Source organism: Aegilops tauschii, chromosome 3 (assembly GCF_002575655.3).
Source record: "Aegilops tauschii subsp. strangulata cultivar AL8/78 chromosome 3, Aet v6.0, whole genome shotgun sequence".
In the NCBI taxonomy this organism is placed as follows: Eukaryota; Viridiplantae; Streptophyta; class Magnoliopsida; order Poales; family Poaceae; genus Aegilops; species Aegilops tauschii.
Window position 1 is genome coordinate 444,503,957 of NC_053037.3, and position 20,805 is coordinate 444,524,761.

Below are 20,805 nucleotides of genomic sequence, written 5' to 3' on the forward strand. Positions count from 1 at the left end.
GTGGGTGGTACTAGGGATCGGTCATCGATGGTTCAAGGGAATCCAAGTATGATCTATACCGACACGTTCTTCTTCCACTGTAACTCGATGACGGTAACGATCGTGATCCCAACCCGTTATGCATCTTCATATGATCTTGGGTGATCGTAGGTACATTTTTTTTTTCTACTATGTTTCCCAACACTGGTATCAGAGCGGGATTATGAGTAGGTGTAGGTTGCGATCTAGATTGCATGTGATTGTGAGGGTTGATGTTCTTGCCATGCTTCCCTTGGGTGTTGCTTCGGTTCAATTCATCGACAGCATGGTGTAGCTTTTCACAAGGTTCTGACAATCGATTAGCTCTGGCTGTCGATGATCTTCTAACAGTTTCTTGGGCTTCACCATAGTTGAGAATAGTTAACTGTTGCGTACACAAGAGGGTGCCAAAGATGGACGATCTTTTAGGGGGTCACGCGTATTGACGAAGTTTAGTGTGGGGCTAGAGTTTTTAATTAAGTCTCTTGTTTCACACACCCCAAAACTTAATCTAGCATTAAGGATCATCACCTTAATTATGGGCGTAGGTAGCTAGTACTACTTGTTAAAACTGGTTAACTGTGTAGCTAAAATTTGCTAAAACCGATTAGAGGACGTCTAACTTGGTTTTGCAGGGTATGCATATGATGTGGTATAGCCTTCATCATGATAATGAGTATATGTATGAGATGGTTATATGTTGTAATGTTAAGTGACCTGCGCGTCACGGCATGATGGTTGGAGCCACGAGATTGCCACGTTAATGTAAAATCCGTAGAGATAGACTACAAGTTACAGGTGACGATGGCAAACGTATAGGGAGGACCCCGACGAGGAGAAGGTGTACATGGCGCGGGACGAGGAGCTATAATTTCGTGCCACAACAGAATTTCTGAAATTAGTGCCACGACAACAATTTTGAAACAATCTCCATGACAATGTTTTCTGAAATTGCCGCCACGACAATGTTTTTGAAATGGTTGCCACGACAATGAAATATTGGCCGTCACGACGCTTCGACTGAAGATTGAGATGATCACGGAGATTCCCGGCACCCAGAGCTATACCATATCATGCTTTTATGAACTATCTGAGATGTTTATCCCTTTGTTGTTTGCACCCTTTGATTGCGGTAGTCAATTATTAGGGTGATCTCTCACAGTAAAAATCAAGTTAAAATGTGTTCTTACCAGTGTTGCAACCGTCTACGACATTCTAGCATCTTGGAGTTCGTCATGTCCACATGAGTTTAGACGAGATGAGAGATGTAAGACAGAGATGGTTAGACCATATGTGCATATAACACTCGGTTAACTTGAATTTCTAGCGGAATCATTCTAAACTCGGAGCACAAAGCATCGAAAGATGAACAAGAGTTATTTGGTGATATGGTCGGCAATAGATTGCCCACCGTTCAAAATTCTCATCATCAGTGATGTCTACATCAATGACTGAGAACTAGATTTGGATGTTGGATCACTCACTATTAATTATGAGAGATATTAATTTGAGTGGGAGTGCACTTTATATTATTAAAATTAAACAACTTAGTGCAAGGTTTAATTGTAATAATGTCTAAATATTTTTGTGTCTATCGTTGTAGAGCAATGGCTCGCAATATGTTCAACTTAGCCCCTATATTAGAGAAAGAAAAAGTCGGCTGCTGATGGTGGAAACTATGGGGATTGGATCTGGAACCCGAGATTTCTTCTCAGGAGTGCTAAGAAGGAGTATGTGTTGGATCAACCCCTAGGTGATGCTCCTAGAAAGGATGCAACACCAGAAGAAGTTGATGCTTACGCTATTCGTAGTGATGACTATGATTCAGTCCAGTGCCTCATGTTAACTTGCATGGATCCTGAGCTACAAAAGCATTTTGACGATCTACTACCCAATTCATAATTGCATCACTGGAAGTTATGTATAAGAAACATGCAAGGACCGAACATTTTGAATTAATCAAGGCCTTGATTGAATGCAAGATGAAAGAGGGTTCCTCAGTGAGTGGCCGTATAGTAAAGCTTGTTGGCTATGTTGATAGACTGGCTTCTTTGGAATTTGGAATTCCACCAACACTCGGTACAGCTATTGTGCTTGCTTCACTCCCACCATCTTACGATGGCTTTATCATGAATTACAACATGAATGGGATGGAGAAAAGTGCAAACAGGTTGTTTGCTATGCTCAAAACTGCGGAAGCTGGAATGCAGAGGAACGAGACAGTATTGATGGTCAACAAAACCACCAGTTTCAAGAAGAAGGGCAAGCCCAAGAAGAAGAAAACTATTGAAGCCGGTAAGACCGAGTTTCAAAAGAAGAACAAGGGCGGAGCCTCTAAAGAGACTGAATGTTTCTACCGCAAGCAGAAGGGACACAGGAAGCGCAACTGTGAGAAGTATTTGGCAGATAAGAAGAACGGTTCTTCCGGTAAAGGTATAATAGTTATACAAAGTTAATGTTATTCTACTTGTAAACTTCTATATGTCATGGGTATTTGATATTAATCGATTGCTCATGTTTTGCAAACCGATACAGGGATTACAGAAAGCTCACAAGGAGAGAAGAAATGAAGTCGTGATACAAGTCGGGATTGGTGATGGGATTGCTACTCGGAGACTCTCGAAGTCATGTCTTTAGTTTATGTTTGAGATTTATCTTAGAACTAAAATAATAGTTATTTTACTTCAGAGTTGTAATGCATTATCCTATGGATTATGCGATGGATATTCTTATAAGTTTTAAACAATAGTTGTTCAAATTATTATGAGAATATGTTTTTGATTAAACCTTTATTTTGAGATGGTTTATTCATGATAAATCTTGAAGTCTATGATCTATAACATTAAAGCTCCATAGGAATACCGCGAGGACTTATTTGAGAGGCTTTTGATGGAACTCTTCCCACATAAATCCAACATTCTTCATACATCACTATGGAACATTTCTTCATATAAGATACAATGACCTTAATGCCCCATAGGAATTGTCATCCAATACCACATCTAAGAGCAAATATTCATCCTTATGGCAATCATCCTTAAGGCCCACCTATGTAATATCCATTCAAGTATATCTCAGTCAAAGCATTAGTCCACAGAGATTGTCATTAATTAGCAAAACCACACTTAAGGGCTACGTGCCCTTTCAAGACGACCTAGTGGTTGTCGATGGCCACCACCGAGAAAGCCCCGGCACGGTCCCTGACCTGATCGAGTCATACTCACACGCCGCCACACCCATGGCCATCGGCATTGATTCGACCTACAACGTAGCAACAACAAGGGCACATACTCGGAACACGCCACAATAAAGAAATACGAAGGAGAGCACTAACGCGAGGGCAAGCCAGCGCGGACTTGGTCTGCTCTCAATACCTGCACTATGTCGGACATTCATCACTGCCAAACAGATTTGGGTTGCCCCGGCGGCAAACACCGACCGTCGGTGACACGAACCATCGCTTCCAGAGAGCAACGGGCTGCCCTACAGACACTCGGAGAGCCTGAGCAGCTCCACCATGCCAGGCCCGCGCCGCCCCACTAGTGCTGTGACAAATTTGTGTGTCCAGCACGAGCCCAGCCACTACTGCCACCCCTACCTGGCGCTGGTCGAACCGGTGCACTCATCGAGGGACACCGCCCAACAGAGGCCCGACCGAGCCTCCACCAACCACCGCACCGCACGCACGCCCGACCCGCACGCCGCTACCAGATCCACCGAACAGCGACATCCCAGCTCCACGGGCGCGGCTGACCACCTCCACACCGCCTGGAGCCACCGCTCGTGTCGCCCTTCCGACGCCAAGCACCACCACCAGATGCCGACGCTCTGGTGTACGCCGACAAAGATCCAAGCTATGTCGATCTGCATTTCATTCCATGAAGAAACTGTTACATAGCTTAAGATGAGCACAAAACTAATTCAACTTCTTCGGAGAGAAGATGAAATAGCCACAACAACATGCACACCACAACAACACTAACTCGGCTTCAGTGCTAGCTCGAGCAAGTGGAGTAGGTCCTCGGCATCCATCTCATCTAACCAAGCAAGGTGAAACCTTTAGCATTATCCGGTTGCCACCCGAAACACCCTACAAACAGGAGGAGGGGTGTCGCGTGGGAACGAAATGATCATGAAAACCAAGACCTCCCATAAAGTTTGGGTGTGTCATCACCTCTCAAGACACTGAAGCATCTTCTCTATCTCCTCTTATGATAGATTTTATATGTCCACAACAGCCCCTTGGTAATTTAAAGCGAGCCATGTGAAGGAAATATGCCCTAGAGGCAATAATAAAGTTGTTGTTTTATATTTCCTTATTCATGATAAAGGTTTATTATTCATGCTAGAATTGTATTGATCGGAAACTTAAATACATGTGTGAATACATAAACAAATACTGTGTCCCTAGTAGGCCTCTACTAGACTAGCTCGTTGATCAAAGATGGTTAAGGTTTCCTAACCATAGACATGTGTTGTCATTTGATAACGGGATCACATCATTAGGAGAATGATGTGATGGACAAGACCCATCAGTTAACTTAGCATATTGATCGCTCAGTTTATTGCTATTTTCTATCTTAATGTCAAATATGTATTCCTTCGACTATGAGATTATGCAACTCCCGGATACCGGAGGAATACCTTGTGTGCTATCAAACGTCACGACGTAACTCGGTGATCATAAAGCTGCTCTACAGGTATCTCTGAAGGTGTTTGTTGAGTTGGCATAGATCGAGATTAAGATTTGTCACTCCGAGTATCGGAGAGGTATCTCTGGGCCCTCTCGGTAATACACATCATAAGCTTGCAAGCAAATGACTACGGAGTTAGTTACGAGGTAAAGCACACTAGAACATCATCTTAGCCGTGTGCGGCGCCCCCTCCACTGTTTACACCCCGGTCATATTTTCGTAGTGCTTACGCGAAGCCTTGCGGAGATCACTTCACCATCACCGTCACCACGCCGTCGTGCTGTCGGAACTCATCCACTACCTCGCCATCTTGTTGGATCAAGAAGGCGGAGGACATCACCGAGCTGAACGTGTGCAGAACTCGGAGGTGCCGTACATTCGGTACTTGATCGGTTGGAGTGCGAAGAAGTTCGACTACATCAACCGTGTTACTAAATGCTTCCGCTTACGGCCTACGATGGTACATAGACACACTCTCCCCCTCTCGTTGCTATGCATCTCCATGGATAGATCTTGTGTGTGCGTAGAATTTTTTTTGTTTTACATGGAATGTTTCCCAACACCATGTAATACACTAGAATAGCTTGGACAACAGGCTTCACCAAAACATTTTTGCCTTCGGCTGACAAGAGTTTTTCCGTCCAGCATTGGATCTTGTTCCATATTATGTCATTTAGATACTTGAACGTGCCATTTTTTGACCTCCCACTTCGGAGGGCATGCCAAGATACTTTTCACTTAGAGATTCATTTTGCAGATTTAGCGCCAATTATACCTCCTGTTTAACGGACCGAGGACACCCTTTACTAAAGCATCTAGATGGTTTTTCCAATTGATTCTCTGACCTGATGCCTTATAATAAACATCCAAAAGGTGTGAAACTCCCTCGTCCTCTGGTCGCTTTAATAAACAACATGTTTTCATCTGCAAAAAGTAAGTGGTTTACTGCCGGAGCAGTTTGAGGCACTTTAATTCATAAAGGTACGATGACCGTCATTAGCTTTCAATAGGCATGAGAGGCCCTCTGCTACTAACAAGAAGAGATACGGTGAAAGAGGGTCTCCCTGATGGATTCCACGTGAAGGCTTAAAATTGTACAACCTTGTACTATTAAACATCACACAAAAGAAACTGAGCTTATCATACCCGTAATGATGGAGATCCATTGGTGATTAAAACCCAACTTTTGCATGATCATAAGAAGATAACTCCACTCAACTCGGTCATAGGCTTTGCCATCTCTAACTTTAGGTCACAAGATCTATGTTTCTTTGTTGTGTTCCGCTTCATGAAGTGCAAATACCAAAATAATGTTATTTTTTATTAAGTGACAAAAGTTGACTGCTCCTTTGAAATAATGTGTGGGAGAATTACCACTTCTTTGAAGCGATCTTGTAGAGTACATTCCACAGGCTGAGAGGACGGAATTGAGATAAAGCTGAAGGGTTTAGACTTTAGGAATGAGAACCAGGATCGTGTCATTGATCGATTCCGCAGTTTTAACTCCTTCACAATACGCAAAACAACATTTGTTACCTTATATAGATGAACAGGGGACGCGATTTGAGCATGCCCTTAAAGAAGCCCTAGAGAGGGAGACTCGAGTCATAGCTTGCAAGTTAAGTAAAGATCCTCTGCCTCTCGTCGGCGCCGCCACCGGTTCGCCCTGTCTCCGGTAGCTTTAGGGCCATGACGCGGTGGATACCGGCCATTGCCGGTGCGAGGGCTCTATTTATAGATGTTCCTTCGAGTTTTGTTAGGGTTTGTGTCCTGCTCAAAAAGATGAGACGACAACGACTCCCTGAAGATGGAATAAGGTTCTCCCCGCCTAGACACCGCCCTGATGGTGTGTCTAGCATCGTCAGTGGGTGTGCGGAGGTGTGTCTCTGGCAGATCTGTCCTTGGTGGATTTGCTCGGATCTAGTCGTAGTTAGTCTACGTTTGTCGTGGTGGGTGCACGGCAGATGCCAAAGGATGGCTAAAGAGAGGGATAGGCTCGAGGGCACCGGTGGGCTCCAGAGGTGAGGTCAGCATGAGCGAGCGAGGGACGCAAGACATACCCAGGTTCGGGGCTCTCCGGAGAGATAACACCCCTAGTCCTGCCGAGTGTGGTTTATATGTGGATGCACGTAGCAATACAGAGTTGCTCCTAGAGCTGTTTGGGGAGGAAGGAAGGCAGGCCAAGGCTTAGGCTGCTCCTTCTCCTGGTGTGTCTGTGTTCTACTAAATGATCTGATCGCGTGTCCCCCGTGCATGGAGGCCTTCTGGGGGGTTTTATAGGTCAACCCCCCAGGGTTACAATGGTAAAGTTACATGGCCGCGGGGCCGGGATGTCAGCGCCTGGGAAGCCGGCGCTGGGGCCCGCTGCGTACTAGGGTACGCCGGGTTCTCCGGTCGCGGGCCCCGTGCGCCAGGGGGCACTGTTCCCCATCTTGTCTTGCGTCACGGAGTGGTTGGGCCGGCTCGGCTACGGTGGCGCATCGCCTGGTCGCCATTGGCTTGTGTCAGCAGGATGAGGGGGGCACTGTTGCCATGCCGGCCCTGTTCAGCGGAGTAGGTGGGCCACTATTGCCACGCTCCTGCCATTCAGAGGAGTTGATGAGCCACTGTAGCCATGCTCTTCTCCTTTATGGGGACTTGATCCGCCGTACGCCTCGTATGGGACGAGAGCTGACCCGAGGCCGGGTTGAGGAAGTCTTGGCTTGGCGGGGTCGGCCGGCATGCGCCAACGGCCCCGGTCGTGTCGCGGTCTTGGCCGGATTGCGGGGTTTGGCCGGATTCCGGGGCTTGGCCGGGTTGAGGAACCCAGCCAAGCGTAAGCTGGATTGAGGGGCGAAGTCGGCCTTGATGTTTTTGAAAAGGATCCGGGTTCCGTTGTCTGCCCGGGGTTCATCCCCCCGACAACGTTGGTGTCTCTTCAGGTTGGATCCTATTGATCTACGCTACTCTTCATCGCCGGTGGTTGTTGTTCTGTTGCGTTAGTCCTAGCATCGTCTGCTACGCGTGATAGCATGGGGTCATAGCACGACCACTTCCCGACTGTCTGCTGCAACAAGTTTTGCCCGACTTCAACAAGAGAGGGCGATGACGGCGGATGCGGTGGTGGCATGGGTTTGTATCGTCTCTCGGTTGTAATGCGGTGATGATTGCTTTACGGAAAAACTAACGCCCACACGTGCGGGCGTTTGCACATCGCCCACACGCCTCCATCACCACTCATTTTGCCACGTATGAACAGATGACATCACAGAAATCTTTTTGGTTTTTGGCTTAGAAATGTTTTATCTCCTAATTAAAAAAGCGAATTAAAAATCCGTTTTCACCATTAAATCCGTCTCGACGAGATCTTCAAAACTAGAACCCATGTTGATATGTTTCGACGAAATTTTTTTTGCCCAGAAGTTGCCATGATGTTTACACTGTAGTTACCATAGTGCTCAAACTAAAGTTGCCATGTGACAATTTTAGTTTGTAGATCATGGCAATTTTAGTTTATTGATGATGGCAATTCCAGTACTTTGACCATGAAAATATTTGTTTTGTATGAACCATGACAATTTTAACTGCATGTATCATGGCAATTTTAGTTTATGGTGCATGGCAAGTCTAGTTTCTTAATTGCCCGTTTTATAATATGTCAAAATTTACTTTTAAATATAGAAAAAAATAGTTGAAACATATCATGGCAACTTCAGTGTAAATATCACGGTAATTCATGTGCAATAGACATGGCAACTTTTAACCCAAAAAAAATCAGCGAAATATATTGATATGAGATCTAGTTTCAAAGATCTCGTCGCGAGGGATTTAACGGTAAAAATGAATCTTCAATCGGATTTTTCATTTAAGAGATAAAACATTTTAAAAACAGAAAATCCAAAAAGATTTCCACATGCATGCATGCGGTGACATGGCGTAGTCTGTGTGTTATAGAGCGTGTGAGCGGGTTTGGCTTCCACCACACATGTGGGCGTTAGCGTTGTCCTTGCTTTATTATAATATAAAGCGGGAAAACCCTTTTTCGTCACAGAGGGACGGTGATGGCAGCGCGCCTTCGTCTTGCTTTAGTGCTTGTAGTCGTCGCTACGTGGTCTACAGATCTGGATACAATTTTTATTATTTCTGGTATTCGTTTTACTGTCATGATCGAATATGAATAGAATGGAATGTTTCTTCTAAAAAAATTGCCCAAAGGAATTGGATTTCTTATGTCAAAATTGTGAAAACCAAATGCGACACCAACTTCATGCAACGACGGCTTCCCTCTCGCATCGTTTTCGGCTTCACGTTGTATGCCACCGCGGGCACGACTCGTCAACCGCCGCCCCCCTTTGCCGGGCCACCGAAAGACGTCACGGGAGGCCGCACCGGCAAGGCACAACCCGACGCGGACAGGAACCTCACGAGATGCGTTGGCCGCCCCTCGCCGCCCGTCGGCACGCTGGACGCCAGGCACGACGCCATCCTCTTCAGAGTTGCGCCATCTCGGTGGCCGTCGAACACGAAGGCGGACGTGACCGGCGCGTCGCTGGCGACGGCCCCGCATCGCTCGCCGGCCCGTATCAGCTCCACCGGCAGGTCGAAGCACGGCGACGGGCAGTATCCATGGACCGCCCGGGCGCCACGGTCGTCCCCTTCCCCCGCCTCCACCAGGAAGTCGAAGACGATGTTGCTGCCGGAGTAGAGCGAGGAGCACTCGAGCTTCTCCAGGGACGCCGCGCGGCTTAGCAGCACCTGCGGGGGTTCCTGCTCCGTGCGCCGGTCTTGTTCCGGCGCCGCTGGATGCTCCTGCTGGCTCTCGCCGGTTTCCTCCGGCTTCTTCTTGGAGAATCCTGGGAGGCAGAAGCACGTGAGCAGCGTGCCGCAGGTGAAGCCGGTGCGCTCGTCGGGCTCGGCGTCCGGCGCTTGGGACATGGCGCTCGCCGGCCGGTGCACACAAATTCGAACGCCTTGGAGCGAATGGGGAGGACGTAGTACGTCTAGCTAGCGCAGTACCGGTATATAGTGAGGTGGCCGGGTAAGGTCGCGGTGGCGGGTGGTGGTGGAGTGGAGGGGCACACCGCCGGTCAGCCCGCTAGATCGTGTGTTTCATGATTTCCTGGCTTAACTTAGTCGTCGGGGCCCACTTACATACTCGTTCTGCGTAGATCTAGCCGTATGGCGCTTGGTTCGTTGACTCGACTTCGTTTCCTGTGCTGTGCATGCATGCTCTGCATGATCGTCATACCATGATACAATGAAAACATAAAACTCTGAATGTTCACAACATGAGTCTACAATCTCCAAAATTTTCAATCCCAAATTCGAAATGCGCACAGAGAAACAAAGAAGACAAATTCAATTGTGAATAGTGCTATTTGTCTTTTTGTGACACTGTTCATGCTAGATTTGTCCCTTTTGTTTCTCATTGTATATTTCGGATTTGGGTCTGAAAATTTAAGGGATGGTATAAAACATATCTTGTTGAACGTTCACAACTTTTATCGAAATTTGTGGAGACTTGCAAATTTGAAATTTGAGGAGTGGTACCGTGGTATCATGTGAAGTGTGGTATCCCTCGTACTGTAGTGGTTTCAGTGGAACCGAGGGAGTACATCCGTATTGCCATCGCATTCCAATTCACCAAACTGACAGATCAGTTCAAGTTCCTTGAAAGCGCACATATTACCTAAGAATTTTGAAGGTAGCACAGACTACAGAGTACACCACCGTTTGGTGATCTTCTCAATCTCAGTTCTTCTCCACAATTAGTTTAGCTCTTGCATGTCCAGCCTCTATCCGGTACTGCTCGCCCATCCCCAGGTGCGTCATCAAGAACCAGACGACGGTGAGCAGCTCGCCGCCGTTGCTCAGCTGCTTGGCGTGGAAGTTGCTCCGGCACTTGCTCGCGGCGTAGCAGAGCATCTCCACCCACACCACGCGAATGAGCCGCCACCTCTTGCCGGGCGGCAGCTCCAGCAGCGACTTGGCCAGCCGGCACGCGTCGAACAGCACCGACTTGCTCCTGTCCCCCTTCACGTCCCTCGGCGCAATCTCCGCGTTCACCTCCAGCACCATCCTTGCCGCGGCACGCTCATCCGGCCGTGTCGCCTCCCGCCCCAAGAAGTTCTTGGCCTCCGCGCATGTGTCCCCGAACCGGATCTGCCCGATGCCCGCAGTCAGCATGAACGGCCGAGCCACGAGCAGGAAAAGCATGTAGTTTGACACCGCCCTGCTGATGCTGACATACTCGGTGAGCTTGGCGTCGTCGTTGTTGCCGTCGTCCGAGAAGAAGCAGAGGTCCGTGGCGATGTGCCAGAGAAGAATGCTCTCGTCGAACTCTGCCTCGACGCTCCAGCCGAGCTCCTTGTAGTAGCCCTTGCACTGGAGCGCCCACTGGCCCCTGTGGTTGCTGAACTTGCGGTAACTCTCGGTGTCCACGATGCTGAGCGCCTTGTCTTTCAGCTCCCTGAACACCGAGATCTTCAGCTCGGGCGACACGTCTATGTGCCAGATGTACAGCCAACTGTCCAAGTGCCCTTTGAGTCCGAGCAGGCTCAGGATCTTGGTGACCAATGTTGGTTTGTCCTGGAGGCAAAAGCTGATGAGATTGTGCTGCGCCATCAAATTGGACCACTTCGCCCGGCTTTCTGGCCGGAAATACTTTATACACCGGAGGATCAGATGGCTGAGCGAATGGCAGATGGAACCTCGCATAGCTGCGTATGTCCAGTATGATACAAGCATCATACCAATGGCAGAAACCTCCAAGCAAAGTGCTCCTCCGAATAACAGATTGGTGATGAGGACATCGATGCCGTCGTACGACCCGCGTCGACCCTTGTGTGGCACATTGAAGAGGACGCACGCTGTCATCGTGGAGACGAGTGTGACACAGCGGAACAGGCGGCCATACCAGGTGTGTATCACCGCCGCCTTGGAATGCAGGGTGTCATACATGAGGGACAGCTCGATCTCGATGATCTTGTATGCCTGCTCCGGCATCAGCCGCAGAAACGTGGCCTGGCTCATGGTACGGTCTTGGAAACTGAGGATGAGGTTCACGAACAGGCGCTTGAAGGTCACGAAGAAGCACCGCGCCTCGGTGATGACCGTGGCGTAAGGCACGGTCTCCTCTGTGATTGCCGGGGCGGTGACACCAGCGCGTCGCTCTGGCTCGATGATGATCTCCGCCTGGAGCCCCGCCTCACGTGTGAAGCGATACTCCTCCATGAACTTGGCGTAATTGGGGCCCGGGTCCGGCGTCGTGACCATGCCGCTCCGCAGGTTGTCCATGCTGGCGCACTTGAGCGCCCATGTCCTCTCGCCGTACTTAAGAATGCCACTCAGGAACATGAACATGGCCGGGTATAGGATATCGGCACCAGGGCGAGACTTGGAGAAGACGTAGACAGCAAGGGCAACCTGTTATAACACAAGACAAGGCAAGGCTTGGTTATTTCAAGTTTGTGAAGTGAGCAGTACTAACTCTGTCTGAAGTGCAAAAGATTCGAGAAATTAACCATACCTGCGACAACAGGCTGAGCAGGTGACGCTTCCAGAGCTCGTTGTCTTCAATGGAGAAGGCAGTGATGGTGTCCTGGCCACCGAGGTGAAGGAGCAGGAACGGCGCCCAGAAGACCTGGATGCGGTGGTTGCGGTTGAAGAACGACTGTGCATCGTCACTGCCGCCTCTGGGCACGCGCGTCTGGGAGAGGTACCCGAGCGCGTAGATGGCAATGGAGTCGGCGAGTAGGTAGGCGAGCCAGAGGAGCACGCTGAGCAAGGCGGAGACGTTGCGCTTCCGGATGCCGGCGGAGAAGAGGAGGAACACCTGCAGCGCAAGGCTGGTGAGCACAAGCACGCGGATTTCCCACTCGTTCCACACAGTGAGTAGGCCTCCCATGGAGTGTGTGCTCATGCCGTTCCCCTCCATCTCTGCCTTCCACTCCGGCGGCTGGCACTTCTCCAGGATCATCATATCCTAATGCTCGTGGGGAGACTTGGCTCCTGGTCTTCCATGGGGTCAACCTCACGCGTCATTGGTTTTCTTAATGATTTCAATGGGACATTACGCGTCTGGAAGAAGAAACAAGAGCCAAAGGGCCGTCACTGTCTTGGTCTCTGCGCTCTGCGCCTCATGGTTCAGTTAGCTCCCCCCCCCCCCCCCCCCCCCGCCTCTCTTTATCCCTTTATTATCCTGTGAATCCATCAATCAACTACTGAAAAATCCTCCATCAAACTACCTTCTTACGAGCAATTTCTGACCGGAAAAGCCGAAGGGGTCGATGGCCGTGGTGGTGCAGTTTCTGGTTAGAAAGTTCGTTGATAGCCTTGCGGAGGAGGGAGACGCGGAGCTCCCTTTCAGCTCCCACTTCTACGACATGAGGGCCGGGTTGGAGAAGGCAGCCACTTCTTCCACCAACACCGATGAGCTCCGAGAGTGCATGTACGAACTCAATAACCTGCTCTCGCAGTGCCGCATGCTCACCAACCGGCCAATCACGCGGAGCTGCTACTTCTCCCCCTCCGAAGCGTGGCTTTCCAACAAGGTCAAGCAGCGGGTGATCGCCGTGAAGCGCAGAGTCCTGCAATGTGTCCAGAACGACGACCCCAACGGCGATGCTACAGCCTCGCCGGAGGAGAATGCCACCACCGCTGGGTTCAGCCGGTGGAGTACTTCTTGGGTTGAGCAGAGCAGGGTCTACGGGTTCGACCAACAGCTCGCGGAGCTAGAGTCCAGGGCGTTCGGGAACAGCAGCCCCGGACGACTTACCGGCGTCGGCATCGTCGGCATGGGCGGCATCGGGAAGACTGCACTCGCGCAGCTCGTGTTCAACAGCCCGTTGGCCAGGCGCCGCTTCTTCCCCAGGATCTGGGTGTGCCTGTCGCGCACCTCTTGCATTGGCAAGGATGTGCGCAAGGAAGTCTTGCAAAGCATACTTATGGCCCTCGGACTCGAAGAGGAGTTCATATTGGCCATTGATAGCCTGGGAGACCTGGAGTTAGCTGTCCATGAGCAGCTCAAGGGGAAGCGGTACCTCATAGTATTCGATGATGTCTGGAACATCGACGACTGGTACGCCAACGTTGCAGGCCATGCAAATGCCTTGTCGAGGGGCGAACAATTGCCGAACGGCCTTGTGCTCGGGTTGCCCAAAGAGAGAGGTGGAGTTGTGGTCGTTACCAGCCGGCAGGAGCAGGCAGCAGAGATGATGGTGGGGAAGGGTAGTGTGTACCGTGTGCAGCCACTGGCCGACAGAGAGAGCGCCTGGGCGATCTTTATGGATGCACTGAATAAGGAAAGACAGCCAATCGATCTCGCAGCTATTAACGACCTGAAAGAGGAAATTCTTCAGACCTGTGGTGGGCTACCGTCAATGGCCAAGGCAATGGCAGACATCTTCGCAAAAAGTCTAACGTTACCAGCATCAACTTCTAGCCAGGAACTTAAGCTTGAGTAGTGGAAATGTAAGGCAGGCAATATGCCTGTCATGGACCAAAAAGACACTACATAACAACTGTATACGAATTTTATGGATTTATCACATGAAAGTTATGGCATAAATTCTTATGAATGGCTGTGAGAAGAAGATCTACACGCATGCTCCCATTTCTCCCTGCAAAATAAGTTTGAACCCCGCGTAGAATTGAATGTTCAGTGCTTCCGGTTTCCTCATAAACAAAAAGTGCAGGTGTCAGACCTTTATGGCTTTCACAAATATATTATGACAAAAATTCAAGACAAACATACATTTTGTAGAAAGTTAAAAAGGCTAGTAAATTTTCACTTGAAGGCCGTAACAAACTTCTGCATGACGCCGTGAAATAACATGTGTGAGAGAGACTGACCATAACTTGCACAACTTTGGTAGAGACTCTGATCAAACTTGCTTTCCATTAATACATCACTCTTTCCTGACAATGCGCTCACATGAAAAAGCCTGAAAAGAAGAATGATTCGGGAAATCAGTGAAAATGGATGAATTACTATTTGTGTTCCTACATCATAAGTTCATAACCATAGGCCACAGATTTGTTTGATGAAGCTCAAATTTATCAACATTGTGTAGCTGATAAGCTGTACACCATATGCAATCAAATAATTAAGACAACAAATGGATAACCTGGCTTCGTGCATCTTCTTTTTTTCCTTTGTATTTTTGTTTCAACATTGAGGGCAGAAATTGACTTATTACATATGTAATAATGAGAACTCACTTTATTTGGTGCTTTGCTCTACTCTCTGGTTTCCTGGGTATCGTAGTTCATCCACACTCCATCCTTGTCACAAGGGAAAGATTCTATGTTGCTACATCTGAATACCTCCAGGAAGGTCAGGTTTGGAAACATCTCATTCACCTGGGTCCATTCTAGTACCAAGTCATTCAAGAACTTCAAACGCAATATCTCAATGTTCCACTGCTCAGACATGCGCTTCTCTCCAAAAGTGCGCAGCATTCCTCCTGTGAAGTAGAGCCTGCGTAATCTCAACAGCCTACTCGGACTCAACCAAACCGGCATGTTCTCGCCAGGGAAGCAACGCAAGTCTAGCTTCTCAAGATGGGGAGGAAGGGATAACGAATTTAACAATGCCGTTGCTGCTGAATCTTGTTCATCCGCTCCTTTCTTTGACAGCAACACAGCCCATGTAATTGTCAGCACACAAAGGGCTTTGATGTTCTCAACTTCATGCAGTTCGTCTTCTGTCACTAGAACTTTGCTTCCAATATATATGCTTAGCTTCTTCAGCTTGCCCAGCCTGATCAGCTCCGCTACCTGACAATTGTACTTGCCTGTAGATCCACCAATGACAAACCCTTTCAGCACTTGGAGTTCAGTAAGCAAACCAATGCCCCTTGGCATGCCCTCCAAAAGGTAGCATTCTGAAACGTCCAGGTGGGTCAGCATCTGAAGAGACGTGATGCTCTCAGTAAGCCTCTCAAGGTTATGACAAGCATGGAGATCCAAGATCCTGAGATTTGAGAGTGCGCCGATTGAAGCAGGAAGCTCTGTGATACGGGAGATACCCCGCAGACAAAGATATTTCAATTGTTTGCATGACTGCAACCCTTCCAAATATTCCGTGCTGTCAACCTCAATATGGTGTCGGTACAAGTTATGCCACCGACCTAGTTGGAGAACTTCGATCTTCCTCAAATCCAAGAACCAATTCTTGTCGAACTGGAGGTATTGCTCGCTCACATTGAATATTGCAAGAAGGTAATCTGGATTGGACTGATTTCTGAGTGATGCCGTTTCTGTTGCCTGAATATGTTCTCCAACTAGACAAGCACGGCGAGTACCTGAAAAGCCCCATGTTGCACTGCCATCGGAATCAAATTCAAAAAATCGTTCTTGCCTTGCAACGGTAATCAACATACGCCGAATCCAAGGATGCAACTTGCATTGGTTCACACTACAGTTACGTTTATGGCGTACATGTTCAATCATCTCTGCAGTGATCAACTTCTCAAAGCACTCCTTCCCAATATCTTCAGCTGTCTGACTTCTTGTGGCTTCTACTAACCCTTCACCAATCCACCAATGGATCATGGCCCTCTTGCTAATAATGGAATTTTCTGGGAATACAGAGAAGCATAACAAGCACAGCTTCAGCTGAAGGTCAAGATTATAATAGCTGAGCTGCAAGCTAGATATCGTGGAGCTCTCAAGGATTTTCCTCTCAATCTCCAATTTTTTCCATTGCTCTGAAGCATTTGCGGACAGCAATTTCGATGGTAAAGATGATGATAACAACACAGGAGCTGCTGACTTGATCAAAGGAACATGGAGAGGAAATTTCAAGCGGTCTTTTAAGTTGGACATTTCAGTGTTCACGATCTGAAGCTTAGAATGTACAAATTGCTGCTGGGTATCTTCTTCTATGATGTCATCTAAATGCCGAGCTATTCCTCCAAAGTCATTGATAATCTCACTTTCCCATCTAGACACCCGCTTTAGTACATCTTCCATGTCACGTGCTTCTCTCTCGATATTTTCAAACAGAAGTTTGATCTCTGAAGGTAAACTATCCCCATCCAGTGTCAACGAATGAACTCGTGCTTTCGATAACTGCATGAGAAAGGGGGACACAACTTCCTCCAAAGTCCTTTCGTGTGACATCTTTTTTGGTCAATGAACTGAAACTCTGAAGAGAAACAGACATAAGAATTAACGACAGACACGCACAGATATGATGTTTCAATAGTGCTTATAGTCACAAACATAGCAAACTGTGTTCTCCGGCCGATGATCTACGGTGTTTCTTTGAAACCAAATGACAGCTCCCCTGTCACTTCATGAAAAGAAAAAAAAACCGTAGGGCAAAAGGAGAAAATTATACTGACACTCTGTTCGTAAGACAAGTGCATTGTAGCCAGCTTGTATATCATACTCCCTCCATCCCATAATATAAGAACGTTTTTGACACTACACTAGTGTCAAAAACGTTCTTATATTATGGGACGGAGGGAGTAGCATTCTCTGCTCTGCTGCCTTTACTTTGGTGGTTCGGTAAGATCAAAAAACACAATGAAGTTTTCCAGGAATTAATTTGACATAGGGCGCCGCTAACTTGGTTCAATGAATTGATTAATCAGGTGTAGTCTCAGGCGAAATGAATCAAAATGCCCAAGTGTCGCTCGGATCTTCAAATCAGATGTGATTTGATTTTATTTATTTCTGGAATAAGAAAACTAGATGTGAAAGTTTGCGGTGTACTAACTTGCTAATTGCAATTCAGAAGAAAAACATACTACGTACTTGCTTACTAAAGAGCATGGATGCCATCACTGAACCGGATTCGCTAGGGCACATTTTTTTGATCAAAAGTGGTTTCCCCATTTTTATTGTAAACGGGGCACACAGCCCAGGCCGACAGTTTTTCGCTAGGGCACATCTATCCAGTTCGTAAAAACATGCCAGGCCATGGAGCATAGCGAGCGTCTACTCCGTCACTAGGCAACCGTGAAACAGTATTAGGAATAGAAATTTGAACTCTAGATGCGGAGCTCTTACTCTTTCCGCTACAACAGGTAAAGGGGAATAAAAGGGGGAAATCCAGGCCGGCGAAGAAAAGGGAAATTACCCGAAAATACAGAAGGCGGCGGCGGTAGTCAGTCGATACCTCGTGTCTTTACAGCGCCGCCAGTCTCAGGTCCTGTATATTTTCACGAGCTCGGCGAGACGATGATCCTGCTCTGCTCTGCATCTGTATTGCTCTTCGCGGAGACAACGGGGCAAAGCTGAGATTTAGGTCACTTCGTTTTTTAGTCGCTAGTTTGCTGCTTGGTATAAAAAACTGATATTTAAGATATTTGGATCCAAAAAATATGCTCCAGCAAATGATGGTGATGTAATTTTTTTTGAGCAACTGATATTTTGCCCCCAAGTATTTGGGGCACTCCACCCGGTTGTTGAAAAAACCAACGCATGCGCGCAGCCTATATGCATGTAAACGCGGTATAAGGGGAAAGCAAGGGTTTGTGGGGTCATTTCTGCTGCGGCCGAACACAAACCGTATTTGGATCCGTAAAATTGAAAACAAATCATTCGCGGGCGAAATTAAAAAACACATAGCATATTCATAGTTTGATCATGGGTACATAGAGCAATCATCACTACATATACTACAATACAATGCTACACCGTCGTACCCTATAACTAAGCAAAAGCAAAATCTGAGCTCACCGGATCTCTCCGGGTGCGGCGGCGACCCTGCGGCGGCGGCGTTCACTCGTCGGAGTCGGAAGACACAAGATCGATGTATTTCTTGTCTTGCTCCTCATGCTCACGGCGCCATGCGCCCAGCTTCTCGTGGAGCTCGCGGTCGGCGGCGAGCGCCTGCTCGAAGAGGAGGTCCCTGAGCTCATCGTCCCGCCGGCGACGTGTATCCTCCTCCTGCTGTTCACGCGCAGTGCGCTCGGTGAGCGCCGCCTCGAAGGCGTCCGCGTCGGGCCCGACGAGGTAGTCCTCCGACCCGATGACGCCGCGGTCGCGCGAGCGCTCCTCCCCAGGCTCGATCTTGACGGCGGGGAGGTCATCGGACTCCCTCTCCCTCTTCACCGCAGCAGCCCCGCGCTGGAGCGCCTCGCATAGTGGAGGTCATACTCCTCCGTCTCACGGCAGAGGAGGGAGTCCGGCACCGGCAGCCCATACTTGGTGTACCGCTTGGCCGCGCGCTTGCGCGCCGCGTCGGAGATGACGCATCGTTTATGCTCCGGGTCGTCGTCGCCACTGCACCAGCCAGAGCTCCACATTGTCGCGGATTGGGGGGGAACGGCTGATTTCTCACCGGCGACGAGAAATGGAGTGGGAAATGGGTGAGACGCGGCGGCGGGGAGATAGGGTTTCGGCCCGTATCCGGATGGCAAACCTGTAGATATACTGCATTGGGGGTGGCAATTTGCAGGCCACCATAAAAAAAATTACGGGCTGGGCGAATATACGGGCTCTGGCCTGGCCCAAAAAAGGGTCAAACCCGTGTAGTCGCTGGATTTTTACCGTTTGCGCGTTTATACGGGGTCTGCTAGAGTTGCTGTTACCACCCTACCTGTTGGGGAACGCAGTATTTCAAAAAAAATTCTACGATCACGCAAGATCTATCTAGGAGATGCATAGCAACGAGAGGGAAGAGTGTGTCCACGTACCCTCGTAGACCGAAAGCGGAAGCATTTAGTAACGCGGTTGGTGTAGTCGAACGTCTTCACGATCCGACCGATCCAAGTACCGAACGTAGGGCACCTCCGTGTTCAGCACACGTTCAAATCGATGACGTCCCTCGAGCTCTTGATCCAGTTGAGGACGAGGGAGAGTTTCGTCAGCACGACGGCGTGGTGACGGTGATGATGAAGTTACCGGTGCAGGGCTTCGGCTAAGCACTACGACGATATGACCGCGGTGTGTAACTGTGGAGGGAGGCACCGCACACGGCTAAGACAAATCTTGAGTCCCTTTGGGGTGCTCCCCTCCCCCGTATATAAAGGAGGGAGGGAGGAGGCGGCCGGCCTAGGGGGCGCGCCAAGCATAGGGAGTCCCAAGTCCTAGTAGGATTCCCTTTCCTATTCGGAGTAGGAAAGAAGGAAAAAGAGGGAGAGGGAGAAGGAAAGGGGGGCCGCGCCCCCACCCCTAGTCCAATTCGGTTTGGGTAGGGGGGAGGCGCACGCCACCTCTTGGCCCTTCTCCACTCTCTCCACTAAAGCCCAATAAGGCCCATTACTTCTCCCGGTGAATTCCCGTAACTCCTCGGTACTCCGAAAAATACCCGAATCACTCGGAACCTTTCCGATGTCTGAATATAGCCTTCCAATATATGAATCTTTACCTCTCGACCATTTCGAGACTCCTCGTCATGTCCGTGATCTCATCCGGGACTCCGAACAAACTTCGGTCATCAAATCACATAACTCATAATACAAATCGTCATCGAACGTTAAGCGTGCGGACCCTACGAGTTCGAGAACTATGTAGACATGACCGAGACATATCTCCTGTCAATAACCAATAGAGGAACCTGGATGCTCATATTGGATCCTACATATTCTACGAAGATCTTTATCGGTCAAACCGCATAACAACATATGTCATTCCCTTTGTCATCGGTATGTTGCTTGCCCGAGATTCGATCGTCGGTATCATCATACCTAGTTCAATCTCGTTACCGGCAAGTCTCTTTACTTGTTTCGTAATGCATCATCCCGCAACTAACTCATTAGTCACATTTCTTGCAAGGCTTATAGTGATGTGCATTACCGAGAGGGCCCAGAGATACCTCTCCGATACACGGAGTGACAAATCCTAATCTCGATCTATGCCAACCCAACAAACACCTTCGAAGACACCTGTAGAGCATCTTTATAATCACCCAGTTATGTTGTGACGTTTGATAGCACACAAGGTGTTCCTCTGGTGTTCGTAAGTTGCATAATCTCATAGTCAGAGGAACATGTATAAGTCATGATGAAAGCAATAGCAATAAAACTAAACGATCATTATGCTAAGCTAACGGATGGGTCTTGTCAATCACATCACTCCTAATGATGTGGCCCCGTTCATCAAATGACAACACATGTCTATGGTCAGGAAACTTAACCATCTTTGATTTAACGAGCCA

At 48.5% G+C, this 20,805-nt stretch overlaps 5 protein-coding genes across 10 annotated transcripts; 2 read left to right on the top strand and 3 right to left on the bottom strand.

The window, feature by feature from the left end:
• The first annotated feature begins 2,168 nt into the window (after positions 1–2,168).
• Positions 2,169–2,588, top strand: LOC109779804 (uncharacterized). The gene is made up of 2 exons (XM_020338422.1): positions 2,169–2,451; positions 2,554–2,588. The coding sequence occupies exons 1-2, from the start codon at positions 2,169–2,171 to the stop codon at positions 2,586–2,588; spliced, it is 318 nt and encodes a 105-aa protein (XP_020194011.1).
• Positions 2,589–8,896: 6,308 nt separating this feature from the next.
• On the bottom strand, positions 8,897–10,143 carry LOC123493420 (uncharacterized). The gene has a single exon (XM_045234957.2). It carries the CDS (start codon positions 9,624–9,626, stop codon positions 9,027–9,029), a length of 600 nt encoding a protein of 199 aa, XP_045090892.1. The 5' UTR covers positions 9,627–10,143; the 3' UTR covers positions 8,897–9,026.
• An 83-nt stretch (positions 10,144–10,226) lies between these two features.
• LOC109779822 (uncharacterized) lies at positions 10,227–12,875 on the bottom strand. The gene is made up of 2 exons (XM_020338443.4): positions 12,220–12,875; positions 10,227–12,116 (listed from the first exon to the last, which is right to left on the bottom strand). The coding sequence occupies exons 1-2, from the start codon at positions 12,670–12,672 to the stop codon at positions 10,443–10,445; spliced, it is 2,127 nt and encodes a 708-aa protein (XP_020194032.1). The 5' UTR covers positions 12,673–12,875; the 3' UTR covers positions 10,227–10,442.
• Positions 12,876–12,979: 104 nt separating this feature from the next.
• LOC109779825 (probable disease resistance protein At5g45440) lies at positions 12,980–14,155 on the top strand. Its single transcript, XM_020338448.4, has one exon. The coding sequence runs from the start codon at positions 12,980–12,982 to the stop codon at positions 14,153–14,155; it is 1,176 nt and encodes a 391-aa protein (XP_020194037.1).
• A 31-nt stretch (positions 14,156–14,186) lies between these two features.
• Positions 14,187–18,099, bottom strand: LOC109779823 (disease resistance RPP13-like protein 4). Of its 6 annotated transcripts, none has more exons than XR_005773296.3 (4): positions 17,782–17,990; positions 14,819–16,842; positions 14,544–14,635; positions 14,187–14,366 (listed from the first exon to the last, which is right to left on the bottom strand). XR_005773296.3 is itself a non-coding variant. In XM_073510775.1 (3 exons), exon 2 carries the CDS (start codon positions 16,815–16,817, stop codon positions 14,931–14,933), a length of 1,887 nt encoding a protein of 628 aa, XP_073366876.1. In that variant the 5' UTR covers positions 16,818–16,834; positions 17,782–18,099; the 3' UTR covers positions 14,388–14,635; positions 14,913–14,930. The 6 variants fall into 6 exon arrangements, 3 of the variants coding, with proteins under 3 accessions (XP_073366876.1, XP_020194035.1, XP_020194033.1); XR_005773295.3 differs by having other exon boundaries at positions 14,913–16,842; positions 17,782–17,989; XR_012205283.1 differs by lacking the exon at positions 14,187–14,366 and having other exon boundaries at positions 14,388–14,635.
• Positions 18,100–20,805: the final 2,706 nt, after the last annotated feature.

Bases quoted from the DNA above. Each gene is read 5' to 3' on its own strand.
- LOC109779804 (XM_020338422.1), top strand. From the start codon at position 2,169: ATGGAGAAAAGTGCAAACAGGTTGTTTGCTATGCTCAAAACTGCGGAA. The intron at 2,452-2,553 runs GTATAATAGTTA...AAACCGATACAG, and splicing joins GAACGGTTCTTCCGGTAAAG to GGATTACAGAAAGCTCACAA.
- LOC123493420 (XM_045234957.2), bottom strand. From the start codon at position 9,626: ATGTCCCAAGCGCCGGACGCCGAGCCCGACGAGCGCACCGGCTTCACC.
- LOC109779823 (XM_073510775.1), bottom strand. From the start codon at position 16,817: ATGTCACACGAAAGGACTTTGGAGGAAGTTGTGTCCCCCTTTCTCATG.
- LOC109779822 (XM_020338443.4), bottom strand. From the start codon at position 12,672: ATGATGATCCTGGAGAAGTGCCAGCCGCCGGAGTGGAAGGCAGAGATG. The intron at 12,117-12,219 runs GTATGGTTAATT...GTGTTATAACAG, and splicing joins TGCTCAGCCTGTTGTCGCAG to GTTGCCCTTGCTGTCTACGT.
- LOC109779825 (XM_020338448.4), top strand. From the start codon at position 12,980: ATGGCCGTGGTGGTGCAGTTTCTGGTTAGAAAGTTCGTTGATAGCCTT.